This window comes from Salvelinus fontinalis, chromosome 23 (assembly GCF_029448725.1).
Source record: "Salvelinus fontinalis isolate EN_2023a chromosome 23, ASM2944872v1, whole genome shotgun sequence".
Lineage (NCBI taxonomy): Eukaryota > Metazoa > Chordata > Actinopteri > Salmoniformes > Salmonidae > Salvelinus > Salvelinus fontinalis.
Window position 1 is genome coordinate 37,687,780 of NC_074687.1, and position 17,383 is coordinate 37,705,162.

Genomic DNA, 17,383 nt, shown 5'->3' on the forward strand with positions numbered 1-17,383 from the left:
TCACTACAGAAGCCCTGGTTCAAATCCAGGCTGTATTACAACCAGCCGTGATTTGGGAGTCCCACTGGGCAGTACGCAATTGGTCTAGCGTCTTACGGGTTTGGCCGGTGTAGGCCATCATTGTAAATAAGAATTTGTTCTTAACTGACTTGCCAAGTTAAATAAAACCAAAAAAATGCACTATTCTGATTTTCTCTGTTGCCCACATCTTCAATATTTAAATAATAATGTTCCAGTGTCTTAATGATGGAGGATAATTTTATATCCAGTTATTAAGTAAACGTTTTTTTAAGTGATTGAAGAGAAAAGTATTAAAAGAGGGGAAGTGAAGTGGGCGGAGTGCTGATTTGCACGTGGAGCTTGGCAAAAGGGGGCATGATTTGTTGACATAATTGTAATCCAAACCCAACCTTCATTTACTGATTGTGATGCAGTGAGGTTCCAAAAACCGTTTTAGAAGACACTGACTGACTTAGTAACCAAAATGATCCTATTTACACGTTGTAGTAAATTTTGACACTACAATAAGTGTGTATGACTCATATCGATGCCACAAAGACCATTTTCAAAGGGGTACCTTGCTTTTTAGGGTCAGTCGCTCTTTAACTATTCAAATGTGTCTTGCATTTGTATGGGCTGATTGTTTAGAAATGGAGGTATGGGGTAGCCAAATTTGACCACCTCGCGTGAGTAACTTTGTGTCCAATTACTTTGCACTTAGTAAAACAACATGCTCATATGGCAACACGTTACAGTTTGGAGGAGCCATTACGAGTTTGCTAAAAAAAATCACTGACACGAAGTCCCCTGTCACGTGGTGAAGCCAGCATGGCCAACGTTACAGCGTATGCGGTATTATGTGAACTCACATAAACCGACCCTGGATCTGCGGTTAGGGACACGTTTGCGTGGCTTCTGACGTCAGAAGTGGGTCGCTTATGTTCTTCCGCCCCTAATATATAAGCAACAATATAGAGGTAATTTTGTTTCAGTCACAGATGAACTTCGGACATAAATACTGTCCAGGTAAATTGCTTCAGAATTAGTTGTAAACGCCAGTGCTAGCAGAAAAAAGTGTGTTCCTTGATATTGAATCGCGTTTTCGATCAAGTGTCTAGTTGAAATAGCGACTGCTAGTTTAAAGTTGCATGAAGCTAAAGTTGCTAGCTAGAACAACGATGGTTAGAACGCTGCAACTTGACACACTTTTGAGTTAGTCAATTTAGTAACTAACTAGCTAGTTTCCCCCTTCTCTGCAAGAAGGTCGAATTGGCTAGCGAGTTATGTCGCTTGATGTTGAACACTTCTGCCCATGAGCCAAGCCCTAGTTAGCTAACTAAATTAGCTTGTGTATACTAACTAGTACTTAGCTAACTCCAGCGCAGTGTGCCGTCTAGCTATTTCATGCACACATTTGGTTGACTATGTCACAGTGTGCATTTTGTTTTTCTGGGCAATGTGAACGGTACCGTCAACCAATTTTAAGAAATGCATCATAAATTAAACGAGGTAATGTGTTAGCGTCACAGCATCTCGTTGTGGTCGAGCGAAGTTTCCAAATTTAGAGCGGTGCTGTAGTTAGCTTATTCGAGGCTTAGCTAGAGTCTATACATTCCAAACTTGTTCTGTTATTGTGCCTTTGGACACGCATCAAACTGTTGCTTGCTCGCTTCAAAACATACGCTACACTCTTGATGAATCCTGGACAGGTAAACACATGCGTCATGGGACCCACTTTGGGATAAGCTAGCCAATGTATGTAATTTAGCCAATATGTCAATCAAGAATAATGCTTTCAAAAGTTGATAACGTTATGGATCTTGAGTCCCACACAAGTGAATTCACAGTGTCAGTAAATTGGACACACACATGCATTATCATCAGCTACCTTCCTTGCACAATAATTGATTACTTATATTTTGTTTTGATAGCTAATCTCAGTCTACATTCCTAACAGTACATTTTTGTCAGCAGGTGAATACCACTGGGGGACTTCAAAAATCAGAGGGCTCTAAAAAGACTGACTCCATTTGGTCCTCAACATGGGGGTTGTAATATCCCGGTTTAGGGTACGTATTGCATAACCTGTGTTTTCCTCTCAAGGATATGTATCACAGTAGGTTAGTGGCACCTTAATTGGGGAGGCTGGGCTTGTGGTAATGGCTGGAGTGGAAAAGGTGGAATTGTATCAAATACAACAAGTACATGGCTTCAATGTGTTTGATTCCATTCGCTCTGTTCCAGCCATTGTGAGCCGTCCTCTCCTCATCAGCCTTCACTGATGTATAGATTGAATACGCATTCAATTATTATTTTTTTTTTAGGCTCTCGGTTTACTGTTTAGAGTTAGAATAGTAGAATACACAAGGTGAAATTTTGAAATTTGGTTGTGCATCAGCAGTTTTTTGCTTATGTTGGTCATTCAATTACCCATGTCAGCTAAAAAGATGTAGATTGGGAGGTTAGTTTAGCCAGTTATCTAAACTTGTAGTAATCATGGCCTTATACTGACCGTGCATTTGCCCAGGGGCCCTGACCTCCAGGGTACCCCATTGATTTATTTATTTTTGTCTGTCTCTCTGATAACATATTAAAGAAACAATTCCTATAATTTACAGTGTTACATACCACTAATATGTGAGGACAATATCTTTTGTAAACAATTGTTTAATTTTGTCGTTATACGGTTGGTAGCAATGTGAAAATTGTTGTGGAATTCTCTTGCAGCTGAAGTTTACTACAAAATCGGCAATGCTCTCTATGGGCTAGCTAGCTAGGTACGTAGCCACATGCAGTAATATCAAAGTCAATATCCGCACGTGAAGTAGCTAGTTAGCTGTAAATCGTCTAAAACTGCACTGTCAATTTAGGAGTCTATATTCTCACCATGTTCAAACTGCATTATGACATGGGCCAGTATTGAAATCTGACATGTATGATAGACGTTTTTGCGATCTTAAAGTCCTACTCCTGTTTACTTCCAGTGTAGTGAGCACAACCTTATCATAATGCTACGTCTTACCGGCCCAACTGCTGCCTGATTTAAACGGCAATAGCTCAGATACACACATGAAATGACCCAGGGAAGCGGTAGTTCATCGCCCAGAGATGCACAGTCTTTACTTTAGCATGGTATAAGTCATGGCAAAATTTGTGGAATTGAAGGAAATTAGATGTAAAACTGCGCTTTATTATATTTTTTTGCTTTAAAACTTTCTCTACGCCCTATGAAAAAATGTGTGTAATTGCAGGAAATGTACTTGAAATCAAAAAACTATCCTGGGGGGAGAGCAACCAAATTTCACTTAGGGGTTGGTCCTAGGTACTAGTATTATGCATTTAGTTAAGAGTGAAATAGTTTACCTGCACAAATGAGTTAGTTGCACAAATCAGTTGACTGCATGTTTGGGTATGGCTGTGGGGTATGCAGACCCGTGAGCCAAGCAGGCCCTCGTGAGTTCAAAATGTGTGGTCCCCCACCCCCATCAAAGTTGCCCATCCCTGCTATAGAATGTATGGCGTAACTTGTTTGACATTTAAATAGTGCGGCGTTAAAGTGCTCTGCAATGCTCACAAACACACTGAAGATCTTTCATTGGATGTTAAGTCGTGAAAGGGATTAGTTGACTCGGTCTGTCTACATTGCTTGGCAGTGTATATGTCTGAAATAACTTTGTAATTTTCTTCTAGTATAGAGGAGAATGTGTGGGTGATACTCATTGGCCGATATGTAATTCAAGTCCAGTGATCGTTCACTTGTTGGAGCTCTGTTTAGTGCAATATGTTCATGCATGGGACAGGAAAGATATAAAAACCTCTGCTTTCACATGTTATGGTTTTGCTATTTAGCACTTCCTAAAAACAAATGCTGTTTTAAGGGGTAATGGACAATAGCATTGTTATCATATCAAAATGATAATGGTAAATGTAATGATGATACTATAGGCCTATATACGGTTTAGCAGACAATTTTATCCAAAGTGACGTACAGCAGCGAGTGCATTTATTTGTATTAGTGGCCCCAGCTATGTCCTGTAATGAACAGTATATTTTATACCTCAAGTGGAAATGCAAGTGGTTTTGAATGAAAGGTTTGTTCATCACAAGTTTATTTAATAAAAAAAAAATACTACAATGACTCAATAGTTCTCTTGCATTTCTCCAAGAGAAGCAACAATCTGCACATATCTAGATTAATGGACAGTACTATTTTTCAGAAGTTGTGTTCTGAATGGGAACATTTGGTGGGAACATGCAGTACTTTGAACTTACGCAAACTGGAAGACAATGTAGGGACCCTCAAAATTCCAGAAAATAAGCCTATGCTTCAATGGTCATAACCTATGGATGGTACCCTGCTTTTGTAAAACTGAACTCAATGCAAGTCTTCAATCTCTAATTGTATCTTATTTATTTTTCTTTGAACAGACTAAGCCATCAACTGTAGAGGTTTTGGAAGGAATTGATAAGGTATGTGTTTCTGCTTTTTGAAAAAATATTTTTAGCCTCTACACTCCCTCAAGATGGCGTTGATCAAGAGTATTTTGGGAACTTGCTCTAGACTAGAGATTGACCTTGTTACATTATACAGACCCTGTCTCGCTCGAGGTTTAGACCACTGGAACCAATGTCCAGTAGAGTGACAGACACACATGGTTCCTAGCACCAGCGGAGGATAGGTCGCTACGCTGTCCACCAACTGATATTTTTGGGGGTGAGGTTAATCAACACCGAGAACCAAAGGTGTTTCCTTTCCGTCTAAATATAAAGGAAAGATAAGTTGGTAATGCAGTCTGATTTAAGCCTGCGTTGAATACATAGGCTTTTGTCAAGATCACAAGAGGAAGGATGGAAAAGTCCTATGTTTCCAAATGTTACGCCACAGTCCAGGTTCCAACACTTCTATTGTATTGATGTTTGGCTTTATGCTGGTTGTTTATGTATTCATCATACACACGAGGTACAGTATTGACATACTTGTAGCCATAGGGTTATGTTGGATAACTAAAAGTTCTGATATTAGTATTATAATTTGGGAATACTAAGCTTCTTTTGTCAGTTTATAGTGAGAGAGCTGGGCTATATTCAATGTGTTTTTTTTGAGGAGCATGATCATTGTTTTTTACAGGATATCCAGGCTTGTGAGGAATGTCAAGAACTGTATCAAAAACAGTTGAAGTTATGGGTGTGGAGACTGCTTCAGTACTCATCTCTTCTTTACCTGATGGCTAGCATAATTGTGTATCTTTGGTACCTCCCTGAACAGATGATTGGAAAGGTCATATTGGTCCTTCCTTTTGTAGTATTTCCACTATTGTAAGTATAGCCATTTAAAAACATTTCTAAAGAAATTGATTGCTATTACTACTAATAGTTTGTTACTGAACCTGCAATTGAGGTTCTAATTGTTCTTTCAACAGTGTATGGCTCCTTCGAAAGGGGCTGCGCACTCTTTTTAAAAGAAGAACAGAAAAAAACAGTATGTGCTTTGAACTTTATTTACCTCTGCCTCATCATTATGACACCGCTGCTAATCTCTTATCTATACGTGGTCTTTTTTTTTTTTTTTTTTTTTACTGCATTGTTGGTTAGGGGCTCGTAAGTAAGCATTTCACTAAGGTCTGCTACATCTGTATTTGGCGCATGTTTCTAATACAATTTTATTTGACATTCTGCTTTTGGTATAATCACTCAAATGTCATTTTTTGTTTCAGATGAAAAATTGGAGGACCTCAAATCACAAAAACGAAAAATGGTAAATTCACTTTTTCTCAGGGTTGCTTTTTATTGGGTGAACATCGTCTAGACTGCAATTCGATTCCACCATAGCTGATCCCTTATCTTGAAAAGGGTGAAAAACAATGTGGATCCCCTAATAATTTGTGAAGGTGTCATATGAAAGAGCTGAGATGTCTGCACTTCAAAAAAACCTTATCCATTTTTACATCCTGTAACTTATTTTATGTGGGCTTAATCTGGCATTTTCCTCTATATTGAGATGAACACTTACAGGGTGTCGTACCTAAGTTTTGCAGGAGTCTACATGTGGCGCCTTGCTATTATTGAGCTTTTATAGCACTGCTTAAATAATTGCTACACCTAATAAATAATCTAAAATCAATGCAGGTAGCCATTAATTTGCATAAAGACTTTACTTGGTTAAGCACTCTGCTAAAAGGAAAGTGCTAGAAGGAAATAAATCTGAGAAATTGCTTGTCATCTCATGACTAATAACTTTCAATAATTATGGCTGATGGATTTTCACACTCCATTATTGAAGTAGTGCGTGTAATTCTTATTTTTCGTAAACAATTAGCAATATTTGGTATTTCCCTGACATGAAGTTGCTCAAACACCTGGCTGCTCTATTGGTTGCCGAGCTCAGGAGCGTCGTGCAGCATTGCAAAATGTTTATGCAGTACATAAAACGTTGGTTGTTTGCATTAACTTTGGTGTAGTATCGCAAACTGACAGGGCTATTTTACCATTAAAGATTCCAGCTTTAAAGGCCCAAAGCAGTCAAAATTAATTTCTGTGTTTTATATCAGATTGTACAGCTGATGAAACTAAGACTGAAAGTGTTAACATTTTTATCAGTGTTATTTCCTGATTGTATTTTCAACAAGCAACTATCTACACAGGACCTTCTAATTAGCAGTTTTTTGTTGGCGGGAGTTTCTGCTTTCCATGGTGACATCACCATGCAGTAAATTGGTTAATAGAACAATTTTTTATTTTTTTATTTAACTAGGCAAGTCAGTTAAACAAATTCTTATTTGCAATGATGGCCTAGGAAGTGGGTTAACTGTGTTGTTCAGGGGTAGAACGACAGATTTTTATCTTGTCAGACCCCCGAATTTGCTACACTCTTTCATTCCTGGTGTCGCAACCTCGAATGAGCTATATCCTTGGCCCAATGCTCTAACCACTAGGTTACCTGCCGCCCCACTATACCAAGAGTTACAAACCTCTCTGCCTACAGCTAGTTTTTTGTTTTCCCCCTCCCCACTCAAACCAGTCCCAGACAGCCCTAACAAAATTCTTTCTTGAGCAATAGTTTTGCTAAAAAGCTATTTTTCCCCTTAAAAAAAAAAGGAAATATATCCCAATAAGGTACTAAATTTCTACCCAGAAATTATTTGATATTGATGTAAAAAAAAATGTTTTTGCTGCATTGGGCCTTTTTTAAAGGATGTAGGCTTACTACTGCCACTTTCATTTTCAAAACCTTCAACATTGCAGTGATAGATTGTTGGTCTGGCTGCCATTTTGACTTCTGTAGGTAGCTCATTTTGTGGAGTTTCATAAGACTGGAGAAGAAACATCTAGTTGAGAATATCAACATACTTCAAACACCAACGCATCATATTGATATGTTTAACATTTTTCCAGGCATTGTAAAGACTTGGGCCTGCATCCACAAAGCTTCTCAGAGTAGGAGTGCTGATCTAGCATCAGTTTTGTCTTTTAGATCATAATGAATAAGATTTGTATGAACAGATCTTAGATCAGCACGCCTACTCTGAGACGCTTTGTGTTTATGGGCCCTGATCTGTACAGATGCATGACAGGATAGATGTGGGTCGTAGGACCCACCTGTTTTTAAAGCAGTTCATTATTTCAAGAAATCAATTAGTGTGTTCACTTGCTCTTATTAATTTGATTAATGATGATATGGAAGGTATGACATTAGTCATCATTGATGTCTTCATTACTTATTGGATTTGAACAGAATTAAATGTATGGAATGGTGATGTGTCATAACATCATTAGTCAATTAACAGATCAAACATAAGCGTCTTGAATAGAAACCTGCGTAGTCAAAGGAGTTAACTGGAACACCAATCCTTGATTCAATACTCCAATGCTTGCCTGAAGACGAATACTATGATGTTTGACAGATTATTATTATTTTTTTAAATAACCCAAACAGGTGTAACAAATCAACCTGACTTTCAATTTGTGCTGTATTTGCCCTTTTACATTGAAAATATGAACTGTTTCTGTCCAACAGCTTCTAGAGGTGATGGAGACTGAAACGTATAAAAACGCAAAAATTATTTTGGAGAGATTTGATCCTGATTCAAAGACAAAGGTGAGTATTCCATCTTCCTCTGAGCCCACTAATTCTTTGAATACCCCCCCCCCCCCCAATGCTCTTAACCGCTAGTCTACCTGCCGCTATAATTAACCTTGAAAGTATCCTTCAAATCTTGTTTCCAATTTGAAGGTGCCAGAATCTATTCCAAGTGGAACACCTATGACTCCAAAACCTGGCCAAGGTAATATAGTTGGCTAGATATATTAAGGCCTTTCATGTGCTTGCGTTGCAGACCACTGATAAACATAATCCCTGCATTGTTTCCTCCATTAGAACTCCGTCAGCGGCATGTCACTCCTCGGCCCCCGGTGGCGGTGACTCCTGCTGCAGCACGTCCTCTTCTGGCACCAGGGGCCACCCATGCAGGACCGCCCCTCCACTCAGCTCCTGGAGGACCCCCAGAGAGAATACTGTCTGCTGAGGCTGCTCAGCAGAGCTTGATGAAGAGGCCCATGACCCCTGGCACACCTGTTCCAGGAGTGGGTGAGTTAGCTGCACACGGGGACCACATCATAATGTGGTCGATTTTAAGGTGATTTACCCATCCCTGTCTCACCAGTTCTTCAGGGATGGGACTTTTTTTTCTTTAAAACAGTACACGTATGACAGTTTGTTTTACAAATGGTAGTTATGACCAATTAAGTGTAGTATTTGAATCCATTATGGTAGGGTTTGCCGTAAAACAAACTGAAGGTCAAGCTTGCTCCAGAGAAGAGGCGATAATGGTTAACAAAGTCAATAGGTATGAAATTGTACCTAGATTTTAGGGCCATTTTCAACATCAAATTTGTTCCAATTAAATTAGTTTTGAATGTATTTTCATTAAGATTTCTCACAACCAAGGGTGATTCCAAAATAAACTGGACACTAGCCAGGTTTCTATCAAACCTTTTTATGCGAGTGAAGTACATGTAGGATTAAAAGAAGTCATGACAGGCCTGAAGGAAACAGAAGGCTTGTCGTTAAACTTTCCAAATATAGACAAAACAAAATATGCTAGACAAGGTGGTGTCTTTTTGTCTGTAAAATGAATTATGTAGTAAATGGTGGTGGAAACGCCTTAATGCGCATATATTGATCTAATATTATATGGAAGTAAACTTGGAGTCACGCGATGATATGTTGTGTGGTATTGACACTACAACTCTGGAAAGCTTTTTCTTTATTAGGCTACGGATGAAATTATACTGAACAAAAATATAAACGCAACAAGTGAAGTGTTGGTTTCATGAGCTGAAATAAATGATCATAGAAATGTTCTATACACAAAAAGCTAATTTCTCTCAAATTGGGCACAAAATTGTTTACATCCCTATTAGTGAGACTTCCCATTGCCAAGATAATCCAACCACCTGACAGGTGTGTCATATCAAGAAGCTGATAAACTGCATGATCATTACACAGGTGTACCTTGTGCTGAGGACAGAAGGCCACTCTAAAATGTGCAGTTTTGTCACACAACACAATGCCACATTTTTTAAGCTGCGTGCAATTGGCATGCTGACTGCAAGAATGTCCGCCAGAGCTCTTGCCAGAGAATTTAATGTTAGTCTTTTTACCATAAGCTGCATACAATGTCGTTTTAGAGAATTTGGCAGTACGTCCAACCAGCCTCACAACTGCAGACCACGTGTAACCAAGCCAGCCCAGGACATCCACATCCGGCATCTTCACATGCGGGATTGTCTGAGACCAGCCAACCGGACAGCTGATGAAACTGAGGAGTATTTCTGTCTGTAATAAAGCTTTTGTGGGGGGGGAAACTAATTCTGTTTGGCTATGCCCTCCCAGGCCCACCCATGGTTGCGCTCCTGCCCAGTCAAGTGAAATCTGCTGTTGGCTAGAGCACATGCGCGAAAACCAGCATGGGCTCATTCGCTTTCCAACACATTTGTTGTGACAACCAGTAGTAGAGTTGAAAATACGATTTGAAACCATTTAACTTGTATTTTTTTATTAGGTACATAGGAATTTAACCGCAGAAGTAATTTTTATGTGCACTACATCAACACGCACAACCATTTATCCACAACAAGTCAGTTTGATGGGTCATCTCGTGGGAAAACGCCTATGTAGTTTTTATGCAGATTTTACAATCTTTTACAACATTAAAATCTGTCGCCCATTGGATGGAAACCTAGCTACTGTCAGTTTATGTTAAGTGTATATTTACTCTTATGTAAACATGCGGTCTGGCCTTGGACACTTCATAGGAAATGCGAAAGAGGGCAAACCGTTAAAGACTGTTTGCGTTCCCAGAGAAAGCAACATGGTGTAATTGCCATGTGGAATGCCAACTGAGGTATACAAGAGCCAAGATCACTTTAACTATGATTAATTAGGTAGGCCGGCATTTGTTCTCTGGGCATTGGTACTGAAATCTTACTAAATGCCTTTCTAATGCCAGGTAAAATTGCGTTTGGCATGGGCACACCATGCAAATGTTTCATATGGCTCGAAACTCAGGCACTTTTGTGGAAAATTGAAAGTGAAAAGCAATTTGATAGAAAGAGTCACCACAGAGTTTCCATATGTTGGTAAATGAATAAGCAGCAGGAAGCTGAGACTTTGCCAAGTCTCCCAGAAATGACCAGTCATCTTCCTATGATTGCTCTTGATGTTAGATTATATTAATTACTGCTCAGCAACACAGCAGGGATTCTCGTTCAAGTGCTTTGCAAGTGAGATCCATTTCCAAGTCATTATTAAAACCTGTCTGTATCAACCGTTTATCATGGTCCTCTGCCGCTAACTGTAGCTTTGTCTGTTTTCTTCTCCTCTGGCACAGTGTGACGATTTGTGTTTTGAGACCACAGACTTTGTGCAGCTAATGTGCATGTGTGTCTGCCATAACAGGAATGCACCCTCCAGGCCCACCCTTGGCCAGACCTGTTCTCCCCCGGGATAGAGGCACCATGGACAGGGTCATTGAGTACTTTGTTGGCGATGGCCCTCAGAATAGGTAAAATGTAGCTTCCGCTTGAGTGTCACCCAAATATTTGCTTTTGGAAATCAAATATGTATTTGTGACCATGTAGCGCTATAGGAATGTACAGTTAAATGTATTTCTTGTGACAATTGCTACATTTTTTAAACCAGCAAAATTATCTTTATTAATTTCATTGCATGTATGCGTTCTAACAGATTTTCTCCCTCCAGATATGCCCTCATATGCCAGCAGTGTCTCACCCATAACGGCATGGCATTAAAAGAGGAATTTGAATATGTTGGTAAGATTTGGAGAAACACGACTCTGTCAGTCTCCATCAAACACTGCGCCTTCATTTGCCCTCTAGCATTTGGCAGTGCCGTATATCATCAAGCTCTTAAAAGCCTCTGCCACTACCAGCCTCTGTAAGCAAAAAGAGCCCATCTAGATTGACTATGCAAACGAGTGTAACCCATCGATCTGATGAGTTTATGCGTCTTTGACTCAATTCTTCTTGGAATATCATTGGTTTCATTTTCATTATACATGAATCTGTGTCTACTTGGAAATGTATGACTATCATTCAGTTGACAGTGTGCTTTGGGCATGGTGGTTTATGTGTCTCGTTTCAGCCTTCAGATGTGCATATTGTTATGTCCTGAATCCTGCGAGAAAGACCAGACCCCAAGCCCCCCGACTCTCTGAGGTCACTGCTGAGGCAAAGACTCCCTCACACGCACCCATACCAACATCGCCAGCACCCGTAGAACCAGCACCCGTAGAACCAGCACCTGCCCCTGAAGCTGATGAGAGTCCCACTACTGCAGGTATGTCTCTGCGCAACCTCATAATTTTTGTTCCCAAATATAGATGTTCACACGGCTACTTGGTTCAACAAGATACTTCTGCATATATAGTGTGTGGACACCACTTAAAATGAGTGAATTTGGCTATTTCAGCCACACGGGTGTTTAAAGTTTAGCGCACAGCCATGCAATTGCCGTAGACGAACGTTGACCGTAGAATGACCTTAATGAAGAGCTCAGTGACTTTCAACGTGGCACCGTCATAGGATGCACCTTACCAACAAGTAAATTTCTGTCCTGTGGAGCTGCCCCGGTTAACTGGAAGTGCTGTTATTGTGAAGTGGAAACATCCAGGAGCAACCACGGCTCCGCTGCGAAGTGGTAGGCCACACAAGCTCACAGAACGGGACCGGCGAGTGCTGAAGCTCGTAAAAATCGTCTGTCCTCGGTTGCAACACTCAATATCGAGTTTCAAACTGCCTCTTGAAGCAGCGTCAGCTGTTCGTCGGCAGCTTCATGAAATGGCTTTCCATGGGCCGAGCAACTGCACACAAGTCTAAGATCACCATACCCAATGCCAAGCATCGGCTGGAGTGGTGTAAAGCTCGCCTCCATTGGACTCTGGAGCAGTGGAAATGCCTTCTCTGGAGTGATTAATCACGCATTCCCATCTGGCAGTCAGACGGACATATCTGCGTTTGGCGGATGCCTGTTGAACGTTACCTGTCCCAATGCATAGTGCCAACTAAAGTTTGGTGGTGGACTAATGGTCTCGGGTTGTTTTTCATGGTTCGGGTTAGGCCCATTGGTTCCAGTGACGGGAAATCTTAACGCTACAGCATACAATGACATTCTAGGCGATTTTGTGCTTCTAACTTTGTGGCAACAGTTTGGGGTAGGCCCTTGCCTGTTTCAGCATGACAATGCTCCCATGCACAAACAAGGTCCATACATAAATGGTTTGTCGATCGGTGTGGAAGAACTTGACTGTCCGCCAGCCACTGATTTAAATAAATCTACCACCCACTCAGATTTTTTTAGTAGCCCAAAAATAATTATATTCACACAAATTACACCAACAAAACACAAGCGGATGAGCATGCGTTGCAATGTTTCTGAAACGTATAACTAGGCAGGCGTAATGTGGTATATTGTTTAATTACATTTAACCAAAATATCAGATGAGACACAAATGTTCACCTGCCCCTTTAACATCTTCGGTGCCCACCCCACCCCCACGGGACAGTTGAACTAATGTGATTAGCATGAGGTTGTAAGTAACAAGAACATTTCCCAGGACACAGACATATCTGATATGGGCAGAAAGCTTTAACAAGAATTTATCTAACTGCTCTGTTCATTTTACAGTAGCTATTACAATGAAATAATACCATGCTAATGTTTGAAGAGTGCACGGTTTTGTACTTAAATGTATCAATAAACCAATTAGGCACATTTTGGGCAGATTTGATACAATTTGAACAGCAATGTTTCATTGGATCAGTCTAAAACTATGCACATACACTGCTGCCATTTAGTGCCCAAAATCCAAATTGTGCCTAAACTGGAATAATACATTGTGGCTTTTCTCTTGCATTTCAAAGATGATGTAACCAAAAAAAAACATTTCTTTGTATTATCTTTTATCAGATCTAATGTGTTATAGTCTCCTACATTAATTTCACATTTCCATAAACCATTTGAAAGGAAACACTTGAAGTATCAAGAATATGCATATCCTTGCTTCAAGTCCTGAGCTACAGGCAGTTAGATTTGGGTTTGTCATTTTAGGCAAAACATTTTTTAAAAGGTCTGATCCTTAATTAACCTGTTTGGGGTGCAAGCCCGACCTCGGACCGAAAATGACAACAGCTGCAGAGCGCGAAATTCAAAATCTATTTTTTAAAAATATTTAACTTTTACACATTAACAAGTCCAATACAGCATTTGAAAGATAAACATCTTGTCAATCCAGCCAACATGTCCGATTTTTTAAATGTTTTACAGAGAAAACACCACATATATTTATGTTAGCTCACCACCAAATACAAAAGTGGACAGACACGTATGAATTATGATTATGAAGTATGAATTATGATTGAAGTAGCATGCACAACCAACCGAAATAAACTAAAACCAACCTAAAGAGCCCAGAAAAAACGACCTCAGATGACAGTCATATAACATGTTACACAATAAATCTATGTTTTGTTCATAAAAAGTGCATATTTTAGCTATAAATCTGTTTTACATTGATGCTACCCAAAAATGCTAATACATAGCTACAGTCTGAATCCAGCCGGGAGTAGCCAGAGAAAATACATACACCAACGTCGGCTACTAATTACACCTCATAAAACATTTCAGAAAAACATATGGTGGATAACTAATGAAAGACAGATATCTTGTGAATACAGACAACATTTCCGATTTTTGAAGTGTTTTACAGCGAAAACACAATATATCGTTATATTAGCTAACATCATAAGCTAGCATAAGGCAGCATTGATTCTAGTCAAGCGCTAGCCTAGCATAGTTAGCAGCGTTAGCATTCAACAGTTCGACATATATATGAAAAAGCATCCCAAATTGGGTCTTATCTTTCTTGGTACTCCATCAGAATGTTGTAACGGGGTCCAATGTCCAGTAGAGTCTTTAGTTGGGTTCCAGAACGAATTATTTCCCTCTTTGGTTAGCTAGCACGGTAGCATTGCTGCGCCAGAAAGCGTTTCTTCAAAAAATTCTTCCGTCGTTTCACATCTAAAGTCCAGAATAAATTGCAATAATATAATTAAAGTATATTGAAAAAACCTACTTTAGGATGATTTTGTGACATGTAGCAAATAATATCGTAGTCAGGCATCATATTCAACGTTACCTACCTTGTTCCAGAAGCCGAGATCAAATTATCCTTCGCGCCCGGATTTTTATTTTAACTGCGCAGCTCTCACAAGAAGTTCTGTTATTCAGTCCAGGGACGAGATATTCGACTCCTTTCAATTCTCACTTCCGCATTACAGTCTGACGTACGCCTCTGACGTGTCCCTATGGTCCCAAGTCAAATGGCCTTTTATAGAGAAGGTCTTAAAGAGACACATCGCATTTTGGGAAACTCAATTCGGCTGGGAAAATGGCTGTAAAAATATTTCTGTTCGACTTAGAGAAACAATTCAAACCTTTTTAGAAACTACAGACTGTTATCTATCCAACAGTAGTAAATATATGCATATTGGAAAATAAAAAGTTTCTTAGGAGGCCGTTTGAAAATGTGCACACATTTTCCAGTTTTTTCAATATTCAGCGTGCAGCCCAAACAGGTTAAGAGGGCGAGAGGTTACTGTGGAAACGATACTCGTCATGCTTGTGCCTGTGAGCTTGAGTCCAACTAGAAGCCGCTTTGTCTTCTCTTCCCAAACAGTTGATACTCAGACATTGAAAAACAACCTAGCTTATAAATAACCAAGAAACAGAAGGACAAATTCTCACTTCAGTAGACTTTTGTTTAAAGTAAATTAGACCAACTTTTACACCTGTGCGCAGCGCTACTAAAAATGTGTTTCGCTCGTCACGTGCGCACAGCCCCCAGCCAGTTAGTGTTGTAGTGGGATAGGCAATAGTAGGATTTGTAGTAGTTTCACTTTGTGGTTTAACATACCGGCTATGAAACAAAATGGCAGAAATACTTAAACCGCTACAGTGGGAAAAAATGATAATTTTGCTAAAATGTGATCATACTTGACTTTTTTTATTTTTAAATTTCATTCACAAATGCAAGTGAAATGGTGACACGAGCCCTGACCACCCACCAACGTGGCTGGTGAAATAGACATCTTACCCGCCAATGCTAAAGTCCACCCACATTTGGCGGGTGGCCAGTGTTCATTTTAGGCCCTGATTGGCAGAATGTCTTAATTGTCTTCATTGCTTACTTTCTTAAATGCCTGTGAATTGATCCTCAATTTTAGTTGCTGAGAAGCAGCCTACTCCCCCAGCTGAAGAGGAGATCCAGGAGTTGATGACAATGACCACAGATACTGCCCCAGAAACAGAAGTGGCAGGAACTTCACAATCTCTGCAACTCACCCCAGTGAAGTCAGATGGGGAGCTGGATGTATCAGACATGGAGGTTGAATAGAATGTCATTTCAACACATTCATTAATGCTAGAGCTATATTCTTCTTTTTTTGGGGGGGGGGGTGTTCTTTCTGTTTTTAAAGTAAACTTAATAATGGTTAGACTAATGCTGTGAGGTAGAATGGCAGAATAACAGGCAAAGGGTTTGGTATTAACTTAAAGGTATTTTCTTGTCAGTTGTCATGATACCAATATGAATTTAATGATTGGAATAAAAATGAACAGCCAACACTTGAGATTTTACGTCATGTCCACGGTACTTTCATGAACTGTACTTTCACTTCTATACATTAAGCAACAGCACACTTAGTTCAGCTAAGAGTTTAGCGATGACGCACATATATAGTGTGTTCTACATAAGCAATTTCCCACATTACTACTGTATTGTATTTGTGACTCGTCTATATCCATCTTGTCTACAGGCATGCAAGATGATGATGATGATAACGAGCCAAAATCTAGCTAAGCAGTTTGAGTTGCTGCACATGTGTAGAATGAGGGTTTCTTTTTTTTTTAAAGTAATTTGCTACATTGTTTTAGTAGTTTGTCTTTTGACTGAATGTCTTACAATGTCTACAGAAGTGCAAAAAATGTCCTATCTGGTGTGATATTAAATAATTTTAGGAGGCAGATATTTATAGATACTATGGTGTACGTTAGTGCCTTTTTAACAGTATTGACTAGGTTTTGGGTAGTCCTAGTACAATGGGACTAACCACATGTTTACACGGTAATAGTAGTCATAGTAGTACTTATTTATTGCTTATGAGGAGAAATGAAGATGTATTGCTGTCGTCTGCACCCGAGTGCCTTGATGCGTTTTATGTTTCCACTTTGAAATGAATAAAGACTTGAGTCATTGTCTGCATGCGTTTGAAAATGCCAGTTTCATGTGACCATGCTATTGGAGTTCAAGTTTTAATCTCCATTCTCTCAGGCTCCCAGAGTTCATTGTTGAGAAGGATGTACTGCTGATTTCTGAAGCACCCATTCCAAAAGGTACACTATATTTACGAAAGTATGTGGACTCCCCTTCAAATTAGTGGATTCGGCTATTTCAGCTGCACCTGTTGGTGACAGGTGTATAAAATCAAGCACATGGCCATGCAATCTCCATAGTCAAAACATTGGCGGTAGAATGGCCTTACTGAAGCGCTCAGGGACTTTCAACGTGGCACCGTCATTGGATGCCACCGATCCAACAAGTCAGTTAGTCAAATTTCTGGATATCAATCAGAGGTAAGAATATGTTGAAGGCTAGCTGTACTGGGTGCTGATGACTGAACTGCTCACTTTTGTGTCTGTGTCTGCAGGTATACAGACGAGGCATACAAAGGTAGTTCAATTGGTATTTTTTGCAGATCACATTTACCATGCTCCTCCCTTACCTCTTCAATAAATATCCCATAGGCC

At 39.7% G+C, this 17,383-nt stretch overlaps 1 protein-coding gene across 7 annotated transcripts; it reads left to right on the forward strand.

Moving 5' to 3' along the window:
* The first annotated feature begins 889 nt into the window (after positions 1 to 889).
* Positions 890 to 16,838, forward strand: LOC129821252 (endoplasmic reticulum junction formation protein lunapark-A-like). Of its 7 annotated transcripts, none has more exons than XM_055878698.1 (13): positions 890 to 977; positions 1,975 to 2,069; positions 4,429 to 4,470; positions 5,129 to 5,316; positions 5,421 to 5,479; positions 5,715 to 5,755; positions 8,015 to 8,095; positions 8,231 to 8,282; positions 8,375 to 8,584; positions 10,958 to 11,063; positions 11,246 to 11,331; positions 11,663 to 11,857; positions 15,802 to 16,838. In XM_055878698.1, exons 2-13 carry the CDS (start codon positions 2,043 to 2,045, stop codon positions 15,969 to 15,971), a joined length of 1,257 nt encoding a protein of 418 aa, XP_055734673.1. In that variant the 5' UTR covers positions 890 to 977; positions 1,975 to 2,042; the 3' UTR covers positions 15,972 to 16,838. The 7 variants fall into 7 exon arrangements, with proteins under 7 accessions (XP_055734673.1, XP_055734672.1, XP_055734668.1 ...); XM_055878697.1 differs by having other exon boundaries at positions 893 to 977; positions 1,972 to 2,069; XM_055878693.1 differs by having other exon boundaries at positions 908 to 1,026; positions 1,972 to 2,069.
* The last annotated feature ends 545 nt before the right edge of the window (positions 16,839 to 17,383 follow it).